Source organism: Mandrillus leucophaeus, unplaced genomic scaffold, assembly GCF_000951045.1.
Source record: "Mandrillus leucophaeus isolate KB7577 unplaced genomic scaffold, Mleu.le_1.0 Scaffold123, whole genome shotgun sequence".
NCBI classification, from domain to species: Eukaryota; Metazoa; Chordata; class Mammalia; order Primates; family Cercopithecidae; genus Mandrillus; species Mandrillus leucophaeus.
The window spans coordinates 2,954,906-2,974,068 of NW_012100654.1; the positions used below are offsets into that span (position 1 = coordinate 2,954,906).

General features: G+C 42.0%; 1 protein-coding gene across 4 annotated transcripts in view; it reads right to left on the minus strand.

Moving 5' to 3' along the window:
• The window catches only part of KALRN (kalirin, RhoGEF kinase), a 651,545-nt gene extending 634,700 nt beyond the window's left edge, over nt 1-16,845 (minus strand). For all 4 annotated transcript variants that reach the window (XM_011971540.1, XM_011971542.1, XM_011971541.1 and 1 more), the window contains exon 1: nt 16,622-16,845. In XM_011971540.1, the coding sequence (XP_011826930.1) occupies nt 16,622-16,688 (67 nt within the window). In that variant the 5' untranslated portion in view covers nt 16,689-16,845. The remainder of the gene's footprint in view (nt 1-16,621) is intronic.
• Nucleotides 16,846-19,163: the final 2,318 nt, after the last annotated feature.

Consider the following 19,163-nt stretch of genomic DNA (forward strand, 5'->3'; position numbering starts at 1 on the left):
GCCTCCCAGGTTCAAGCGATTCTCAAGCCTCAGTCTCCCAAGTAGCTGCACCTTACTAATTTTTGTGTTTTTAGTAGAGACAAGGTTTCACCATGTTGGCCAGTCTGGTCTCAAACTCCTGACCTCAAATGATCCACCCGCCTCCACCTCCCAAGATGCTGAGATTACAGGTGTGTGCCACCATGCTCAGCCAGGATTCTTAAGCCTTAATATTTTCTTTCTTCTGCAAACTGCAGCCCACCTCTACTAGGAGCACTTGGAAGGACCCAGCTCATTCAGTGGAACCATGACTGCATTAGATCTATTCCTATTTTGTATAATATGCATTTATAGAAGTAATTTGTAACATGATGAAGTTTGGGGAATACATTTCCAATAAAGCTATTCTTCCTGCTATATATTTTTTAATATTTTTGATTAAATAAATTTATATTTTGATCATAGACTATCCCAAATTTTTACAGTTTTTAAGTTACAAAGTGTGTTTTCAATGAACATGCCCCCTATATTTCTGAATCCTTTCTGTATTAGGTTTGGCTGTATATTTTCTTGCATTGTTCAGAGCACGTAGGTCTCAAAGTAGAACAAAAACCATGACTATGCTTCTTAATTTTTAATCCTGAGCACAGACTGTGATAGACACAGTTGGTTGCCTACCCAGCGGCCATTAACCCCCTTCTTCCTTGCTTACAGACCCACATTTTGTTCAGAAATCAAGCATCCATGTGCTTCAGGGGACACAAAGACAACTTCAGTCCCACAGGGTAAATGCCAATCACATTACACCAATCGCAGAAATTGTATCCCCTTCCAGTGACTTGTTTTGGAATTGGTGGTAAAATAATGGCCTTTGAGACATGAGGAAACATCTCCTGGAGGACATCTGGGAAAGGTTTTCTTGCTCTTAAATACATGCATGAAGAAACAGGCTCTTTCAGTTGTTATCGGTTGTGCATGTAACGTATGGAGTTACAGCAGCCATCTTGGGACTATCAGGATGGTAGAATGGAAAGATGTAAGGTATTGGGGTTCTAAGATCATCTTTTCTTGCAGTGGCAGGCTAGGTGATCAGGACCAACCTTCCCACTGAGGACAATCATTTATATTTGTTTTTATTTTCTCAAAAGCATTAAAGAGCTAACAAGATAAAGAATTTCTAGGCTGAAACCTAGGAGAAGTTGAAAATCTAAAGAGGAAGGCCCAAAACACACAAAAAAAGCTTTTGCCTTGAAAGCATTTGCCAATCTGCAAGAAATAATATTTAGTTTAGTAGCAAAACTAAGCTGTGCTTTTGGCAACCAGGAGGAGTAGGAAAGAAGAAAGCAACGTCCAAGGCCTCTGCCCCAGAAAACTTTGATAAACAACATCCACTCTAAGCTAGGCTTCCTCTCAGAGGGGAAGCTTCACCCTCAAGATAAAGGTAGCCTAGAATAAACTAGCTCTTAATGCAAACCTAAAACCCAGTTGCCTGCAACCTAGGTCAAAGGAATCTGAAGCATTGTGTTAAGGTAGAACTGGACTGGAAGTATCCCAGGGGCTGTCAAAAGAAAATAAAAATCATTGCAGAAGAATGTTATCATTCTTGCCTTCAAATTATTTTCATAAAATCTTTTTCAAAAACAGCGATCAAGATACAAAGATAAAAAACACAAGGAAAAAGTATACCATGAAGAAGTACCATCAGGAACAACAGAATACAGAAAGAGACCCACATCTGTGGTAATTATTTCACTGTGTGTGTGTGTGTGTGTGTGTGTGTGTGTGTGTATGAAATATATACATACATAAAAATGGAATATATTTACCATGTACCACATGATGCTTTGACATATATATCAGAGTATCATGTGGTACATGGTAAATATATTCCATTTTTATTTGTCCATTTTATCTCAGTAAAGCCAGGGGGAAAAAATCGACCCACAAAGACTTTAGATAGTAGAATTATCAAACAAAAACTATAAAACAAATATGCTTACTATGCTCAATGCTCAAAGAAACAAAAGATAAGCTTGAAAGTATTTTTCATAAAATTGGAAACTGAAAGAAAGGTGATCTGGGAAAGAATTAAATAGGGATTTTGCACTAAAAATACAATAATTGAAATTAAGAAGTCAGTGAACACATTTAATTTCAGATTAGACACAGCTAAAAAGAGAATAAACTGAAGGATATGTCAGAGGAAATTATCTAGAATGCATCAAAGGGAGATAAAAATATCTAGAATAATAAGAAATACAGGCTATACAATGAGAAATTGCAACATACAATCCGTTGGGATCTCAAAAGGAAAGAAGAGAAAGAACAGAGATAATAACTGACAATCTTCCCAAACTGATGAACTACAACATTTTATAGATTTAAGAAATCTAATGAACCTAGGCAGACTAAATAAGAAAGAAGCTAGTGATGATGCTGAGCCTCTAATTTAATTGTCCAAATTCTAAACTTCTTGTTAAGAGAAGCAGGAGGAGGAGAAGTGAAGGCAAGAGGAGAAACGCATTTATTGTTTATGCATTTTGAGTTTGGGCCAAATTACCTGCAGCCAAAAGCATTCCAAATTATATTCATGGTGAGAATAAAGTAGCCACCAATTATTGAGTGCGGACTATGTGTACATACACATTTTTTGTAATCCCCTGCAAAGTCTTATAAGGTAGTGTATTATCAGCCAAGGCAGGCTAGGTAAGCTACAGATACAAACCACCCCCAAATCTTAGTAACTTCACAGAAAATAAAATTAATATTTGCTTATACTACATATTCAACTGAGTTCAGCAGAGAGCTGTGATCATCATAGTCACTCACAGTCCCAGGCTGATGAAGGATTTATCCCAATAGAGCTACAATAAATTAAACAATGAAAGGAAGTAAATAGTATATTGGCTTTTAAAGCTTTCACTTGGAAATGAAATACCTGACTTCTGCTCACGTTTCATTGGCCAAAGCAGGTCACAGGACCAAGGATGTAGAGAAGTACCATCTAACTGTATGCCCAAAAATGTAGATAGCTAGAAGTACTTACTGAATGGTACTAATGACTACCACAGATAGATATTATCCTAATTCTCTGAATAAAGAAACTGAGACTCAGAAAGGTGTGTAACTAGTCACTAGTTAAATGAGTCAAGAATATATTAATTAATACATTTTCCTGAAGGAGATATTAACATGACTATCTGTCTTTTGGTGGCTGGAGTAGTGAGAAGAGAAATGTACCAGTGATATGATCTCTAAGGAGCCAAGCAGAGTGCCCAGTGGGGTCTTATCCTCAGCTATCCCAGAATCACTACCCCCAGGGCAGAGTATGGAACCAAGGTAGCAAGGGGCAAATATCCTAACCCTTTCTTTTTTCCTTGTGCTAACTGGAGTCTTCCCTACAAGGGTAAGACTGTACTGTAACTGGCCAAACAGAGAGTATATGCATATATGTACTATGGGCTTCCATTATCTTATATATTCCAGGTGTTCAAGATGTGGTTAAGAGAGTGAGGGGCGGAGAAGACACATAATCAGATTGGTCATGCCAAGCTTGTTAACTCTGATCTGTGCAGGTTCAGAAAGCTTGCCAAAGCAAAGGAGACCCATTGTGTCCAAACACAGAAGGGGCTGTCTTGCTCTCTTAAGCCCTCAAGACCTTCCTATGAGCTGGATTTTCCAGCCTGTAATGTACAGAACATTCCCTACCTCCTTCCATACCTAATGATGACACTGTCCACCTCCTCCCTCCCAGCACCCCACATCTGTTGGCAAGCTCTCTTGGCTGCCCTTCCTGCTATGTATGTGCTGCCTCTGCCAGCGCAGTCCAGCCTCCTCCAGACACAGCAGCATTTGTCTGGGATTCTCTCCCTGTGGCAAGGAAAGAGTCAATACCAGGGTTCTTACTTATTTATGTGTTGGTTTATTCCTTCCCAGGCATGAGGCAGCAGTTAAGGGGAAGGGGACAGGGAGGACAAGGCCTAGAAAAGAAGCTCTGGGGGGCCAGAGATTGGTGGAAAAAAAGTATCTATAATTTCAACTGCTTTCCAACCACATTGTCTCTAGCTGAGCCCCCTGGGTGAAAGGTCTGTATACTACCGAGGATAGGAGATTGTAGTCTTAATTATGTCTTGAAGCATTTGGCTGTGTTCATCCCGAAACTTCCAACAGGAAAAAAAAATGTGGTTTCCATTACAGTATCACTGAGGGACTTGTACTGGGGTTGGGATCATTAAAAGGAAAACACTGATGAGTAAGCCATGGCATTTTGTCTTTAAGACTTAACGTCCTTCCTCCACCCCTAGCCCTGTATTTTATTTTGAGACAAGCTTAAAATAGTCCATAAAATATGGAGCTCATTATCCCATCTAACAGATTTCATGTAGCATGAAAGTAGATTAAAAGCCCCATACCAATTATTCCTCCTATCCTGGGTTTATAAGGAAGATACTCCTCTGGGTTCTTTAGAGCACAATTCTGCAATAGCCCAGGAGAACCAAGAAGTGCCACTTGTAACCCCACTCAGCTTATTTTTCATAATGATAACAAGGAAGGATAAAGAAATACAATCCTGCTTTTGGAACTTCTTAGAAATTTTGCCTGGAGTCGTTAAAAGCTGAACCCAAATCAGATAACCCTCAAACACATGAATTCTCCAGTCTGTCCATATATAATGACTACATCAAGGCTACTGAGCACAGTAAAGGGGTGGAGTTGAGTTGAAACCGTAGGGGAATATAATGCAAAGAGGCCTCAATTTGGAGTTTTTCATTCTGGCTTCACATCCAGGCTCAGCTGACAACTGTATGACTTTGGGGAGTAAAATCATTTCTTTGAGCCTCAGTTTCCTCATCTCATCTCTTCCAACTTCATCTTTCTTATTTTCCATGTGCAGGTGGCATCTCCTTTCCACAGTCTCCTCCAAGGCCCAGTACAAGGTTTTATATAGGAGAAAGAAGGAGGAACGGATGTCTTGATTGCACTGACAGGCCCCTCTGAGCTGGCTCTTGGAGGTGAGTCCGATGATAAGAGCATCAAGGTGAGGCTCCCATCCTTTGCTCCTATACTCTCCAGTCATGGGTCCTCTCTGAGTCCCCTCAGTTATCTCATGTATACAATGAGAATAACACCCTCCCACAACATCACAGGGTCATGGGACGTTTGAATGAAGCAGTAAGCACCTATCTGAGGTCTTGAACTATCCCACGTCTCCAGTCTGAGCTCATGACACTGCCTGTTCTTTTTTAAGAATATCAGGACCATCTGAACTGCATTTCCTCATTTTTAATTTTTTCTACTTAAAAATCATTTTCTAAGCACTCCTTCTTCCTTCCTTACAACAGAGGAAGTGTCCCCTCCTCCAGTCTACCACTTCCATCTGCACTCTCTATTCAGTCCATCCCTACCTCCTCCAGGCCACTGCTTCACTGCAGAGCACTTATCACAAGCTGTTCTTACAAATTCAACTGTTGCTTGACTTGTGTACTGTCTGCCTTACTCACTAGAATGTAAACTCCATGAAGATTTCATGCCTTATTCATGTTGTATCCCTAGCAAATAGCACTGTCCCTGGAATATTGTCAGTGCTCAATGAATATTTATTGAATGGATAAATAAATCAATTTCTGTTCCTCATCTTTAAACTTATATCACTGGTCCCTTCCCCCAGCCTCAAACCCATAGGCCTTCCTCCTTTAACAAAATCATCACTTGACCCTAACGTCCCACCAACCACCATTCTATTTTTACCTTGCATTTTCTGACATATTTCTCAAACAAACAATATGTGCTTGCTGCTGCCTCATCTTCACCACCTCCTCCCACTGCAATCTGGTTTCTTGTCATTGAGGTGCTGAAACAATGCTGTAAGTAGTCACCAATGCCTTCTGTCACCAAAGCCCTCAACATTGCCTCCTCTCCCTGCACATGGAGCTCCCTAACTCTCCTTCTCCTCTATTCCCATGAAATTATTGTACCCTGGCTCTCCTCCTACCCTTAAGGAATATTCTTTGTATCTCTCTTATCCTGTCTCCCTATGTCAACACTTTCGAAAACCAGTCTACACTACTCTCACTTTTCTCTATGCTGTCTTCCTTGAGCTAATACCAGTTTCACCATCACTTTTTGGCAAATGACTCAAAATATTCATCTCCTACCCTAACATCCCCCTAGAAACACAAACCTACTTTAATGCATGAACGAATCAGGCATCTTGTAATCATCTAAAACTCAAACTCAAACTTTCTAAATCCCTTTACCAACACCCCAAGTCCTACTCCTCTTTTCAGACTTTTAGTGTAACGGTTGCCACTCAAGTCAAACCTAAGCATGAAAGCTTCAATGACCCTTCAATATGAAGAGTAAGAAATCCCTGTTACTCTCTCGGACGTTATCTTGTACGTCCTTCTCTTCCTTCCTTTCCATAGGCCAAGCTTCCTTCACATCCATTTTCTTTTTCTCCAGTTCTCTTTATGCATTCAGATTCATCTTTAAAGAACATGACATGCTCAGAAGTTCCCCTTGCTCAGAAGGCTTCCTCTTGTGTGCCTTACCTTCCTGATACACTGACCTGCCCCCTTTTCTTTAGCTATCCATCCCCTTCAACCCACTTTGTGCTTCTGCCCATGCTTTACTGACTAGAATGTTTGGCCCCACCTTCTCCACCAAACAAACTCCTATTAATCCTGCATCCCAAGCTAAACTATCAGATATTCCGAGAAGACTTACTTCTCCAACCCCTCTAGGCAATTAGTTGTTCTGTCCTCTGTGATCCTATGCAAGCCTAGGTAATTGCACTTACCAGTTTTGTTGTAAGGTCCTTTTTACACATCTGAGTCTCTCCTTAAACCATATGAACCCAGTAGTACTTAGTCTACTGTCTGGTACATTGGTATTGCTCAATACCTTTTTTAAATTGAATGCTACAACTATGGAACCATTTGCTCTTAACCCAACATGCCAATGCAAGAATCTTCATAAGGTAGCCCCAGTCTGTCCCTCCAACCTTAACTCTTATGACACAGATGCTCCAGGCAGTCTGATTTAGTCTTCATTCCCCAAGCACACCCTGTATTTGCTGATTTCCATCCTCATAATTAAGGGTTACTAAAGCTTAACCCTGTTCTCTCCTTTTTATTCTGTCATTGTATTACCTATTGTGTTATTTGTTATTATCTACTCCCCCCATCAAACTGTAACACTTCGCAAAGACAAGAACACTGTCTTCTTTAGCATTGTATTCCCAGAGCCTTGGGTAGAGCAAAGCACATAGTAGGTCCTTAGAAGACATTTGTTGAATAAATGAGTATTTCTTCCTTCATTCAGACCCAATTATTTCTCTCTTGTAAGTTCATAGCACTCATCTAGCAATATAACATGAAAGAGTACCTGTGGCATCACAAAGATATATTATAGGTATTAATAGGTGAATATTTTGTAGGTGCTGTCCACAAGGAACCATGAAACACTAGAGCTAGAAGAGCTCCCCCTTATAAGTAATCCATCACTTGAAAGAGGGCCAACAGAGATGCAGAGATGTTACTGTTTATTCTTTTTTTTTTTTCTGGGAGATGGAGTCTCGCTCTGTCACCCAGGCTGGAGTGCAGTAGCGTGATTTCGGCTCACTGCAACCTCCACCTCTCAGGTTCAAGCAATTCTCCTGTCTCAGACTCCTGAGTAGCTGGGACTATAGTTGCGTGCCATCACACCCGGCTAATTTTTTGTATTTTAGTAGAGATGGGGTTTCAGCATGTTGCCCAACCTGGTCTCCAACTCCTGAGCTCAGGCAATCTGTCCACCTCGGCCTCCCAAAGTGCTAGGATTACAGGTATGAGTCACTGCACCCAGCCTTACTGTTGATTCTTGATCTTTCAGGAGTTTGAATTGTAAGCTCCCTAAGGGTAGTGAGCTTACACCTAACCCTAATCACTCCCTGCTCTACCTGGACCCTTAGTAGAGTCTATTACTACTGCTACTAATAACAATAATACTAACTGCTTTGGTGTTTTCTTTGATAATAAGCCACTTCTGTCCACAAGGTGAAGAGCAAACCTATCACTTATACTGGGGATCCAACTAGCCTTCTGAATATCCAGGGACACAGCTGTCCCACTGCCCCTTGGTTCTCAGCAACCACTGAGTATGCCACCACAGAACAGGCCCTGGGAGGACATGCCATATCTGGGCAAGCGCTGCTTTGCTGTTCTCACATCACAGTAATCTCCACCCCACTGGATGGAAACACCACACCGGGACCTCACAAAGCAGCTATCAGTGTCCTTCCCCCAGGACTTGGCCTAGATACACCTTGCCTGGGTAGTTCACATCACAGACAAGACATCCCAATGATATGCTCTACTACTTGCTGACAGGGAAGGTGGCTGGACTCCCAGTTTAACATGCATGCTGGAGAGACAAACAGATGGAGCTCTTCCCATCTGTATGGCAGCAGGTAGAGGGGGCAACCCATCCTAGACAGGAGTCCAGGGTCCTGGATCTTGACTTTTCCCTCAGCAGCTCTCTGACCTTAACCAAGCGCTTAATCTCTACGAGCCTGTTTCCTATCTGTGAAACGGGAAGTGATATGACCTATCTCAGACGGGCATAATGAGAAACAAAGGGGTAAGATATTTGGAATTATCAAATAATTACATTTCTCTTTTTCCTCCTTAACAATGCTGTGATAATCAATTGTTCCTTGGAGAGTTCAGATATTCTGTTAGCCAAAGTTATTAATTAGGCTTCCTATTAAGATATAACTTTGAATTAGGTATCTAGGTGAAAATATAAAGGATAGTGAGGACAAGGGCTTGCCCTCAGGGAAACTCCACTCTTAATGGAGGGAAACGATCCCCGACAAGAAACTAAGATTCCTAAAGCTGCAGAAATTCAGACAACAAGCACATACTTACTTAGTACTTATTGGTACCAAACACATGTCACACATATTAGCTCCTTCAAGGCTCACAACAACCTCCTGAGGTGTGTATTATTACTGCCCATAGGAGCACATTGTGAATTACAGAACACTAGCCATGCACCTAGTGCCCATGAGTCTCTGAATGGAACCAGGTATAGTCAGGGGAGCTTTCTCTAGAGGACATCAGGGCTAAGAGGTTTGGAGGGAAAAGAATGTGGATTAACTATAAGAAGAGGAGGTTTGGGGCATTTCAAGAGAAAGCACAAGAAAATATGAAGGTTGCTGGTGAGGCTCTGATATAGAACAACAGGGAATTGTTCTGTGATGGTGTTTCAAGTGGGTGTGTGTTCAAACTCTTTATTAGACAAGAGGCCTGGTCCCTTTAGTAAAGTGATCTTGTGGCAAAAGCCAATTAAATAACTCTAATAGGTATATATATAGATGACTATAAAAGCTAATTTAAAGTAACTTCTTTATGTATTACCTGAATATTCGGCTCAAATGAGAAGGTGATTACAACTTAAACTCCTTCAATTAGAAAAACCCTAGCACAGCAGAATCACCCAATGTGCTTTTCATATACATGTTGTGTGCTTTTTTCTTCTTTTTCCCGCTGAATGTAAGAGAGAAGGAACAAGTCATAAAGGTTAGCACAAAGAACCCATACATCATGCTGGGCATACATATGCAATAGTTAACAAGAACAGGGCAAGCCAGACCACAATGGGTATCCAGAGTCCGGGGCAGGCTAGGGACCAGTTACAAGCAGATGGCCGAAGCACAGATACCGAGTCTGACCTGGTTAGGGGCCAGAGCTGTACAGATAGATAAGCAGCAAGCAAGCCAATGATAGAGCAAGTCAAAGACACGGTATCTGTCAGTGCTAGAAGACAAGGAGCCATAAGAAGGCTGCAGGCATGGTGAGGATGAGACCAAGGAAAGGGAAAGCACAAAGATCAGGCTGCCCTGACAACCAAGACCACGAGGTCCAGCTGCCTCTTAACTTCTTGCACCTGAGCAGAATCAATCCTTGACTTGGAATGTTTGGGAGATCTGAAAGTTGAGACAACAAAGAATGGCCAGTCAGGGAGAGGTGAACTTTAGTGACAAACCCAAGTAGACTCCTGGTCAAAGTAAAGCCCAACACCATGAAGGCTTGAAAACAGTTATTCTCCTTACCTCCCATTTATCCTGAAGAGAGAAAATGATTTTTCTTTCTCTAATTCTAGCAGAATATGGACAATGCCCACCTAACGCCTTCCTAGTATGAGTTATACAAACCAAGGAAGGAAAGGTTTTTGACATCTACAATGACGGACCACCATCCCTACCTCCAAACCCCTCAGCAGCCTGAACTGAGAGCAATAAACCCAAAGCAAGCTGGGGCCAAACAACCTCCTGGGACACAGATAAATTGCTTTTCTGGGAATATGAAGGAAAGTCAAGGTTTATCTAGGAAGTCATAGAAAAAATGGTTAAGTTTGTAAAGAAAGTTGCATGAGTTGTATCCAAAAGATTGCGTTCTTACACAATTTGTTCCTTAGCATAGTCCTATGTTTACTCCTATGTTTACTATTCCCATGTAGTGACTTGGTTTTCATTCATTTTGTTATTTTGCAACAGAGTTCCTTTTGCCCTTACTCTCTGACATCCACGTTAAAGGATGACAACAAGCAGTTCTCAACTCTGGCTGCCATTAGAATCACCTACAGAGGTCTTTAAAATGCCAGTGTTTAGCCCCCTTTCCAGCTATTCCAATTTAATTGGCTGGAGGTGGAAGTGGGGGTGTTGAAAGGGAGGAACTGGACATTACGCTTTCTAAGAGCTCCCAGATGATTCTAGCATACATCGAGAGATGAGAAACAGTTGGTTTCTGGTCCAGAATCCAAAACACTTTCTGGTAGCTATAGGAATGTGGACAGTACCAAGAAGATAATCTCATTTGTCTATTTTTGGTTTTGTTTGTTATGCTTTTGAGGTCTTAGCCATAAAATATTTGCCTAGACTAATATCCTGAAGGGTTTCCCTATGTTTTCTTCTAGTAATTTTATAGTTTCTGGTCTTACACGTAAGTCTTTAATCCATTTTGAGCTGATTTTTGTACAGGGTGAGAGATAGGGGTCTAATTTCATTCTTCTGAATATAGATATCCCATTCTCCCAGCACCATTTATTGAAAAGGATGTCCTTTTCCCAGCACCATTTATTGAAAAGGATGTCCTTTTCCCAATATATGTTCTTGGTACCTTTGTTGAAAATAAAAACCTTCTGCACAGCAAAGAAAACAATCAACAGAGTGAAGAGACAACCTGTAGAATGGAAGAAAATATTTGCAAATTGTTAATCCAACATGGGACTGATATCCAGAATATACAAGGAATTCACATAACAGCAAACTAACAAACAAAACAGAACAACCCAAATAATCCCATTAAAAAGTGGGCAAATGATCTGAATAGACTTTTTCTTTTTTTTTTTTTTTGAGACTGAGACTCATTATACCACCCAGGCTGCAGTGCAGTGGCACAATCTCGGCTCACTGCAACCTCTGCCTCCCTAGTTCAAGCAATTCTCCTGCCTCAGCCTCCTGAGTAGCTGGGATTACAGGTGCACGCTGCCATGCCCGGCTATTTTTTGTATTTTTAGTAGAGATGGGTTTCACCATGTTGGCCAGGCTGGTCTTGAACTCCTGACCTCAGGTGATCTGCCTGCCTTGGCTTCCCAAAGTGCTGGGATTACAGGCGTGAACTACCGCACCTGGCCCAAATAGGCTATTCTCAAAAGAATACACACAAATGGCCAACAGGCATATTTTTTTAATGCTCAAAATCATTAATCATCAGGGAAATGCTATCAAAACCACAATGAGATATCATCTTACCCCAATTACAATTGTTATTATCAAAAAGACAAAAAATAAAAGATGCTGGCGAGGATGTGGAGAAAAGGGAACTCATACACTGCTGGTGGGAAATGTTATGGAAAACAGTATGGAGGTTTCTCATAAAACCTAAAAATAGAACTATATACAATCCAGCAATCCCACTACTGGGTATTTATCCAAAGGAAAAGAGATCAATCAGTATGTCAAGGGATACCTGTACCCTCATGTTTACTGCAGCACTATTCACAATAGCCAGGATATGGAATCAATCTAAGTGTCCATCAATGGGTGAATAGATAAAGAAAATGGTTATATATACACAGTGAAATACTACTCAGCTATAAAAAGGAAATCCTGTCATTTGCAGCAACATAGATGGAACTGAAGGTCATTATGTTAAGCGAAATAAGCCAGGTACAGAAAGACAAATATTACATGTTCTCACTCATATGTGGAAGCTAAAAAAGTTCATCTTAAGGTGTAAACAGTACAATGATAGGTTGGTGAATGGTTACAAACATATAGACAGAAGGTAAGTTCTAGGGTCTGATAGCACAGGGTGACGATCATTAACACTATATTGTATAGTTCATAATAGCTAGAAGAGAATATTTGAAATGTTCCTAACATAAATAAGAAACGTTTGATGTGATGAATAGCCTAAATACCCTGATTTGATCATTACACATTGTATACATGTAACAAAATATCACTTGTACCCATAAATATGTACGATTATTATGTATCAATTTTTAAAAGCATCAAGAAGAAATTAGCAGTCTAATTCAGCATATCCTTAAGTTCAACATGTGAGATGTTGAGATGTTGACATAATGACAAACATCAGTAATTTTTGTACTTCTGTCAGTATTTTAACCATATCCACATACCTCCTACACTGTTGTTTCCTTGATATTGTTTTAAGTTGACTCTTTTTTACTTATACTTCTTTATAAAAGGAATTAGTGGACTGCAAGGTGGCATAAAAAGGTAGGAGAAAAAGAAAAAAGAAGATCATGGCTGAAAAGAAAAGGCACTCAGGGTTAGAGGCAAGGAAGACAGGTAGGGGCAGGTCCAGGATTGGAGACACAGGATCTATGGGGTGAAGGTGGCCCAGCACAGACATAAGAAGGGATGGAAGCTGGGCAATGAGAGAATAATAGAGAAATGCCAGGGAATGGGGATACTTGTAGCAGGTAGCATAAAGCTGTGCCTTGAAAGAACACAAGGGACAGAGAATAAGCATGAGGGCCAGGGAGGCTGGAGACTACTGGGGCCAAGAAACTAAGGCAGGGCAAAGTGTGACGCCCAGGCAGGGATGCTGGAAGAAGAAGAGGGAGACTAGAGGTAGGAATGAAGGAAAAGCTGAGGAATGGGTGGGCTTAAGGAGGGCCCACAGTGAATGGGTGGGGCAGCAGTGGACAGCCCAACAGAAGCAGGCATCAGGGAAAACAGATTGTCTTCTGGACTGTGCCAGGCAGTGGCCAGCAAGATAAGCTCAAGAAACATCTGTAAATCACCTAAAATCATCTCATGTACTACCAGTGGTGGACATTCCCACATGCTGGGAAACTGCCTGATGCTCTACGAATAAAGAGCAGCAGTCTTTCATTCTTCCCCTTTCATTACCAAAAAAATATTACATGTAAACAAAGGAACCTAAACCCCTACCTTACTTGTCAGGTCCCCATGAATACACCAAAACTCAACAACGTAAAGCAATGTGACTTCTTTTATATACAACTCATGCTTCTTATCTCTATGAGCTCTTTTGTTTTGATAGACAGTCCCCACCAAGCAACCATCTCCTTAGTCAACGTCTATAAGCACAGAATACAATCAGCAGAATTGACAAACGCCCAGTAACAAACACCGTAAAAACAGCATCTATTATTAAGGAGAATAAATCATCAAAATAATGTCTGAACAAGCTGGTAGTACACTGTCAAATAAATTCTTGCATGTAGTTAAGTATAGCCCTAGAAAACAATATCCTTTATTTTTTAAATCCTTACCCTTAGCTGAACAATGATGCGGGAGACAAAAGATTAGTCTGCAATCATCAAGCCTACGCTGTTATTTCTTTGTAAAGTTTATTTCAGCTCCAAGATGTGTTCTAATGTTTCCTCCCTTTTCCTAGGTGTGTCAAATCACAGATTCACTTATCCTCCAGTCACAGCCAAGTGAGTGACTCAGGACAGCACACAGCTCATCGATTATTTCAATTTCCTGGGATAAACTCATCAGTTCCCACTTCTCATTTCCTATCCTCTCCTTACTTTCTTGAGGCCTGTTACTTTCAAGATGATATAAGGCACGACAATGATGAGGGCAAAATGATATAAAATCTTCAAACAAATCAAAGGAGCTAAATTCTGTTATACTTAAGAAAGATCAAATCTAAGGGAATTCTGTTCACCGCCCAGAAAGGCAGGTTCATCTTTCATTCATTTATTCATTCATTCCTTCAACAAATATTTATTGAGCATCTTTCATGATCTAGCTCAGCCTAACATGCCACTTTAAAGCATGCCATTTTCTATGCAATGTTAGGTAACATTCATTACAAGAGGAAAGGTGCTATAACTGAAAATTCTTTTTGAATATGGATGTGGGTATGCACACATGTATAGTACTTCAATACTGATTAACCAGAACTGGGAAACATAATCAACACCCAATCTCCAAACACCTGGAAATCAAACACCCTACACAGTCAAGAGCTACTGGTCTAAAACCTCACATTAAGGAAAACCCTATAGATAGAAAGACACATAAACTTTCAAATTACAGCCATATGTGGTGATCAAACATGCATGGAAGACCACATAATTCTTGCAACCAGCTTTTGCTATCCAAGGGGACAGGTTAATCTATCAACCCATAAATTCATTAACCTGACATTTCCAAAATGCCTGACACTATATATGCACTAACACAATAACTTTCCCCCAAATTCTATGATGTAGGCATTATTATTAGTATTCCAATTTTTAAGATTAACAAACTGAGAACTTGGTTAAGTATAGCTCTAGAAAACAATGCCTTTTATTTCTTAAGTCCTTACCCTTAGCCTTTTATTCAAGGGCACTTAGAAGGCAATGGAGCCAGAACTTGAACCTAAGTTTGTGACTCATGGATTCAAGCATTTCTAAAAGATAAAAATAAATTGGTAGTATTATAGCTTATACATTAACATCTAGTTTCTTCTTATAATTAACATCATATGGTAGTGTGAATCTTGTTTTAATTCATGTAAGTATAAATTGTCTCTAAGCCTCTCACCATTCTTAATTGGACTTTTCTTAGTTCTCGGGTATTATATACCACCTGTTCCTGTCTTTCCCAGGATGTTTGTTGGAGAGTGAGAATTAACTGTCTTGGTAATGAAAACTACCATTTAAAGAGTACTTTGTTTGTGCCATGCACTGGGATAAGTATTTCACTTATAGTTTCTCACTCAGCCCCTGCAGCAACCCTCTGAGTTGGTACTACCATTATCATCATCACTCCTTTTAACGAATGAAGGGAAGAAGATACAGAGAGGTTAAGCAACTTGCCTGAGGTCACACAGATAAGGAGGATTCACACCTAGTGGTCTCTTCTCCCTTCTCCCAGTCTATAATCTTCATCAGTAGGAAGTTCTGGTTCCCTTCTTAACGCCCTCATCTCAAGTCTGGGCTCCCACTGGCCTGTTTCTCGGTGCTAGTGAGAAACTGCTTTTAGTGTGTGCTGGTTTGGTTTCCTCCATCTTTGTTTTCTCCCCTGATAAGGATCCTGGTTCACCTGCTCTGTGCAGCTCTCTGCTTCCATCTGGTATTGATCTCCTGGCACACTAAGACTATTCCTCATACAGATGAATACACCTTGGGCTGTATAGCAAGGCTTCCCCAGGGCCATCTTTCCCAATAAGAGTTTGATCTCGTTCTTGACAAAACCTCTTAAAGAAGCCAAAGCTTTTAAAAATAATATTCAACATTTTAAAAAATCAATTACCAAACAAGTTCACAGTGGCTTTTCCTTTCAAAAGAACATCTGGATTTGTGTCACATTATCAGGACACTTTAATTGCATTAATATTTGATGATAAAATGTATTAAGGTCAGATTAACCTGAGAAATAAAACTGATTTTCTCTTTTCTTTCCACTACCTGCAAATTCTGTACCGGCTCTGTCTATAGACAATCAAAAAAGGGAACTATCCTCAGGATAGGTACTAATAGTTCCGTGAAGCTAAGAAGTGCACAGGCAGGAACTCAGCATTTACTAAGCACCTACTGTGTGCACCAGATATGATGTTATATATTTTACATCTATGAATTAAACAATAGCTCCAGAGCAACCCCAGCACATAGGTCTCACCGTGCCCATTTCATAGATGGGTAAACAAGCTCAGAAAAGTCACATAAATCAGGCTAAGGTCAGTGGCAGAGCTGAGATTTGAGCCTGAGTCTGTTTGCCCCCAGCTTCTTGCTGCAGGAATCATTCTCCTTCTGCACTGCTTCTCAGAGAGTTCTGTCAAGAGCCCTGCAAGACAGGACTTAACTTGTATTTGACTAGAGTACTGAGCTTGATGAAAAACCCAGCAAGAAATGAGATCCTGTTACACAGATGCTCCCCAAATGACCCTGTGCTCCTGATTCCCAGCTGGGTCATACATGTCCCCAGAAAAATAGCCTTTCTTTACTTTCCATGGGTTTGCTACTTGCCTCTGTTTCATTCCTTCTCTCTCTTCTTGACCCCCCTCCCCTCTCTGCTGTGTCTTTCTGCATGTCTCTTTATGTCTCTATGTGTATTTATCTCTCTCAGTCTCTCACACAACCATACACACACTCAGGATACCTCGATCCAGCAGCCGGAGCAAGCGGAGATACCAGAGATACCACTGGTCCCAGAAGCGGTCCGTCATCCCACCCTGAACTCATCCTTCACAGCCAGTCCCCTCGGCAGAGCCTCATCCCACCACGGCTGACTCGAGGAGGCCGGAATCACTTGACGCTGGGCTCGCACACAGCCTGCTCTAAGCAAATGCCTGCCTGCAAAGACAGCCACCAGTCCTCCCACACAGAGGCTGACTGTGCCGGGAGCCGGTTTCACAGCAACAAAGGAACAAGTGCAGAACAACGCCGTGTGCAGACCGAGCCTGCCTGGACCCAAGGGGAGGTCGGAGATGCGTGGGAGGGAGTCAGGAAGGGCTTTCGCAAAGACGCGAGGTTTGCAGTGGTCTTGAGAATGAAACTCCACAGTCAAGTCCATGTGTTAAATTTTTTTCCAGCATCTCCTGCCATCCTGGCTTCTATGCCTCCCACACCAGAGGCCAGTGGCTCCTCCAGTAGAATGTGGGATGGGAAGCCAGAAGCTCAGCCATTTTGGACTTTGAGGCCAGTCCAGGAGCCCGGGAGCCTTACTGCCTCACTGCCTCACTGTCTCACTGCCGGGACCACCGGCTCTCCTTGCCCAAGACTGCAGGACCTGCATGACTAGTAAAAGGCCACAGATCCTTTTTTCTTACGTCCCTTCATGGAACCTTTGTTATAGTAGAGACAGCATGGGCTCTGAAGCATGGGCTCTATAGTAGAGACAGTCATGGGTCCAAATCCTAGTTGCCACTTAATACTTGCCTGGCCTCGATGAAGTTATTCAGCTCCCTGTGCCTCAGCTTCCTCCTCTGTAAACCAGAGAGAACAGTATTTGTGAGCCTCAAAGCAAAAGAATATGTTTCTGGTGTCGCACCTGGTAGATACTGGTAGATACAAGGTTCTCCCTTACCTCTCAACCCCTCTCCCTCTTGCCAGACTCTCAATTCCCCACACATTCATACATCCCACGGTTTTCTATCCCCAGGCCTTTGCTCCTGCCCTTCCTGCCAGTAGCATGCTCTCCCCACTCTCCTACCTCATCATGGCCAAATGCTCCTAATTTTTCCAACAAATAACTCAAATGCCACCGAATCCAGGCAGACTTCCCTGATCTTCCTTCCTTTATATTTTATTTTTTTCATTCCACCTTCTCCTTTGTATATGACTCTTCTTCCTTACTTACCCATAAACTCCATGAAGGTAGGATCTGCTTTTTAATCATCTTTGTGTCCCTCAAAGAACACTGAACTTCGCAATTACTCAAGTAATTACTAACTGGACAAATGAACATGCAAGGGCATCTGAGTCCCCAATACAATGTTGTTTTCAAGGCAAGGAGAAGAGTAAGCTGCAGAGACCTCAGCCCCTGGGCATTGTCTAAGGCCTTTGGGGCATGACGGGGTGCCCAGTCCTTGCCCCACACACAGCCCGTCTTACAGTGGGCCAGCCTGTGACCCAAGTGACTGGGAGTGCTACTCACTGAAATGAAACCTGAGGAGTCCCCAGGTCTAGGAAGACCTTGTTCTCCAAGCCTAAAAACTACCCAACAGCCATCTGCACATTCATCACAGCTCTATGCAGCTTAGGCCATGCCAGCAATGCCTTCTCACTGTCCTAGCAGAAATGGTGGTCTCCAGGCCTCCTGGTCTCCATCAGGCAACTGGCAGGCATGTCTCCCTCGGCACCAGCTCTTCCTTGGAACTTATACCTCCAAGATGAGACAGGCTGCCGATTTCTGAAGAACTCAGACCTGGGAGGAGGCACGTCCAGGGCGTAGAAGCCAGGAGGGAGAGGGAGAAAGCTAGCAGAGCCACAACCTCCACCGCCTGCCCCTGCCCCCCAGACGCCTTGTGGTTTCTTCTTAAAGGGCAGCATTGGGTCTCGGCAGAGATATCACCACCCAAGAAGCTACCTCTCAGGCTCTGTTAGCATTATTTTCTTATTACCCTAAATGGACAAGACTCCAGTGTGTAGTTAACACAAGAATGCAAACCCCTCCTCCTCCCTCCAGAGAGAAGTAACCCGGTGTTCTGCCCTTCACAAATAACAAGAATTCATCGCTCACGTGTGGCCAGTACTTTTTCGTTCACAAAGTACTTTCATAACTATCATCTCCTGCTTGCCCTGCAAGGTCTGTAGGATGGGAATCACTTTCTCCAGTATACAGAAGAGAAAACCCATGTTCTACAAGATTAAATAACTTGTTTAAGGTCAGGTAACTCGTAGGTGCCCATCTGTCTCCTTCCTGAGAGTTTCAGGGGCACTAAGAGATTCCTGGGAAATTGTGACATGTTTCACTAACATATGGCAGCCCTCCAGTAGGGCAGGACCTGGGGAAACATGGCTGTTTCCTAACAGGAACCCTGAGGGAGGCCCCTCCAGGGCGGCGCTGACATGCCATGGGCACAGATTGAGTGGAGGGTCCAAATGTGGCCACTTATTAACTAAGGGCTTTTTATCTTTTTCTTTGGCCCTTGACTTATAACTGCAGAGAGAGTGCATCTCCAAATAAGAATGCCAAAAAG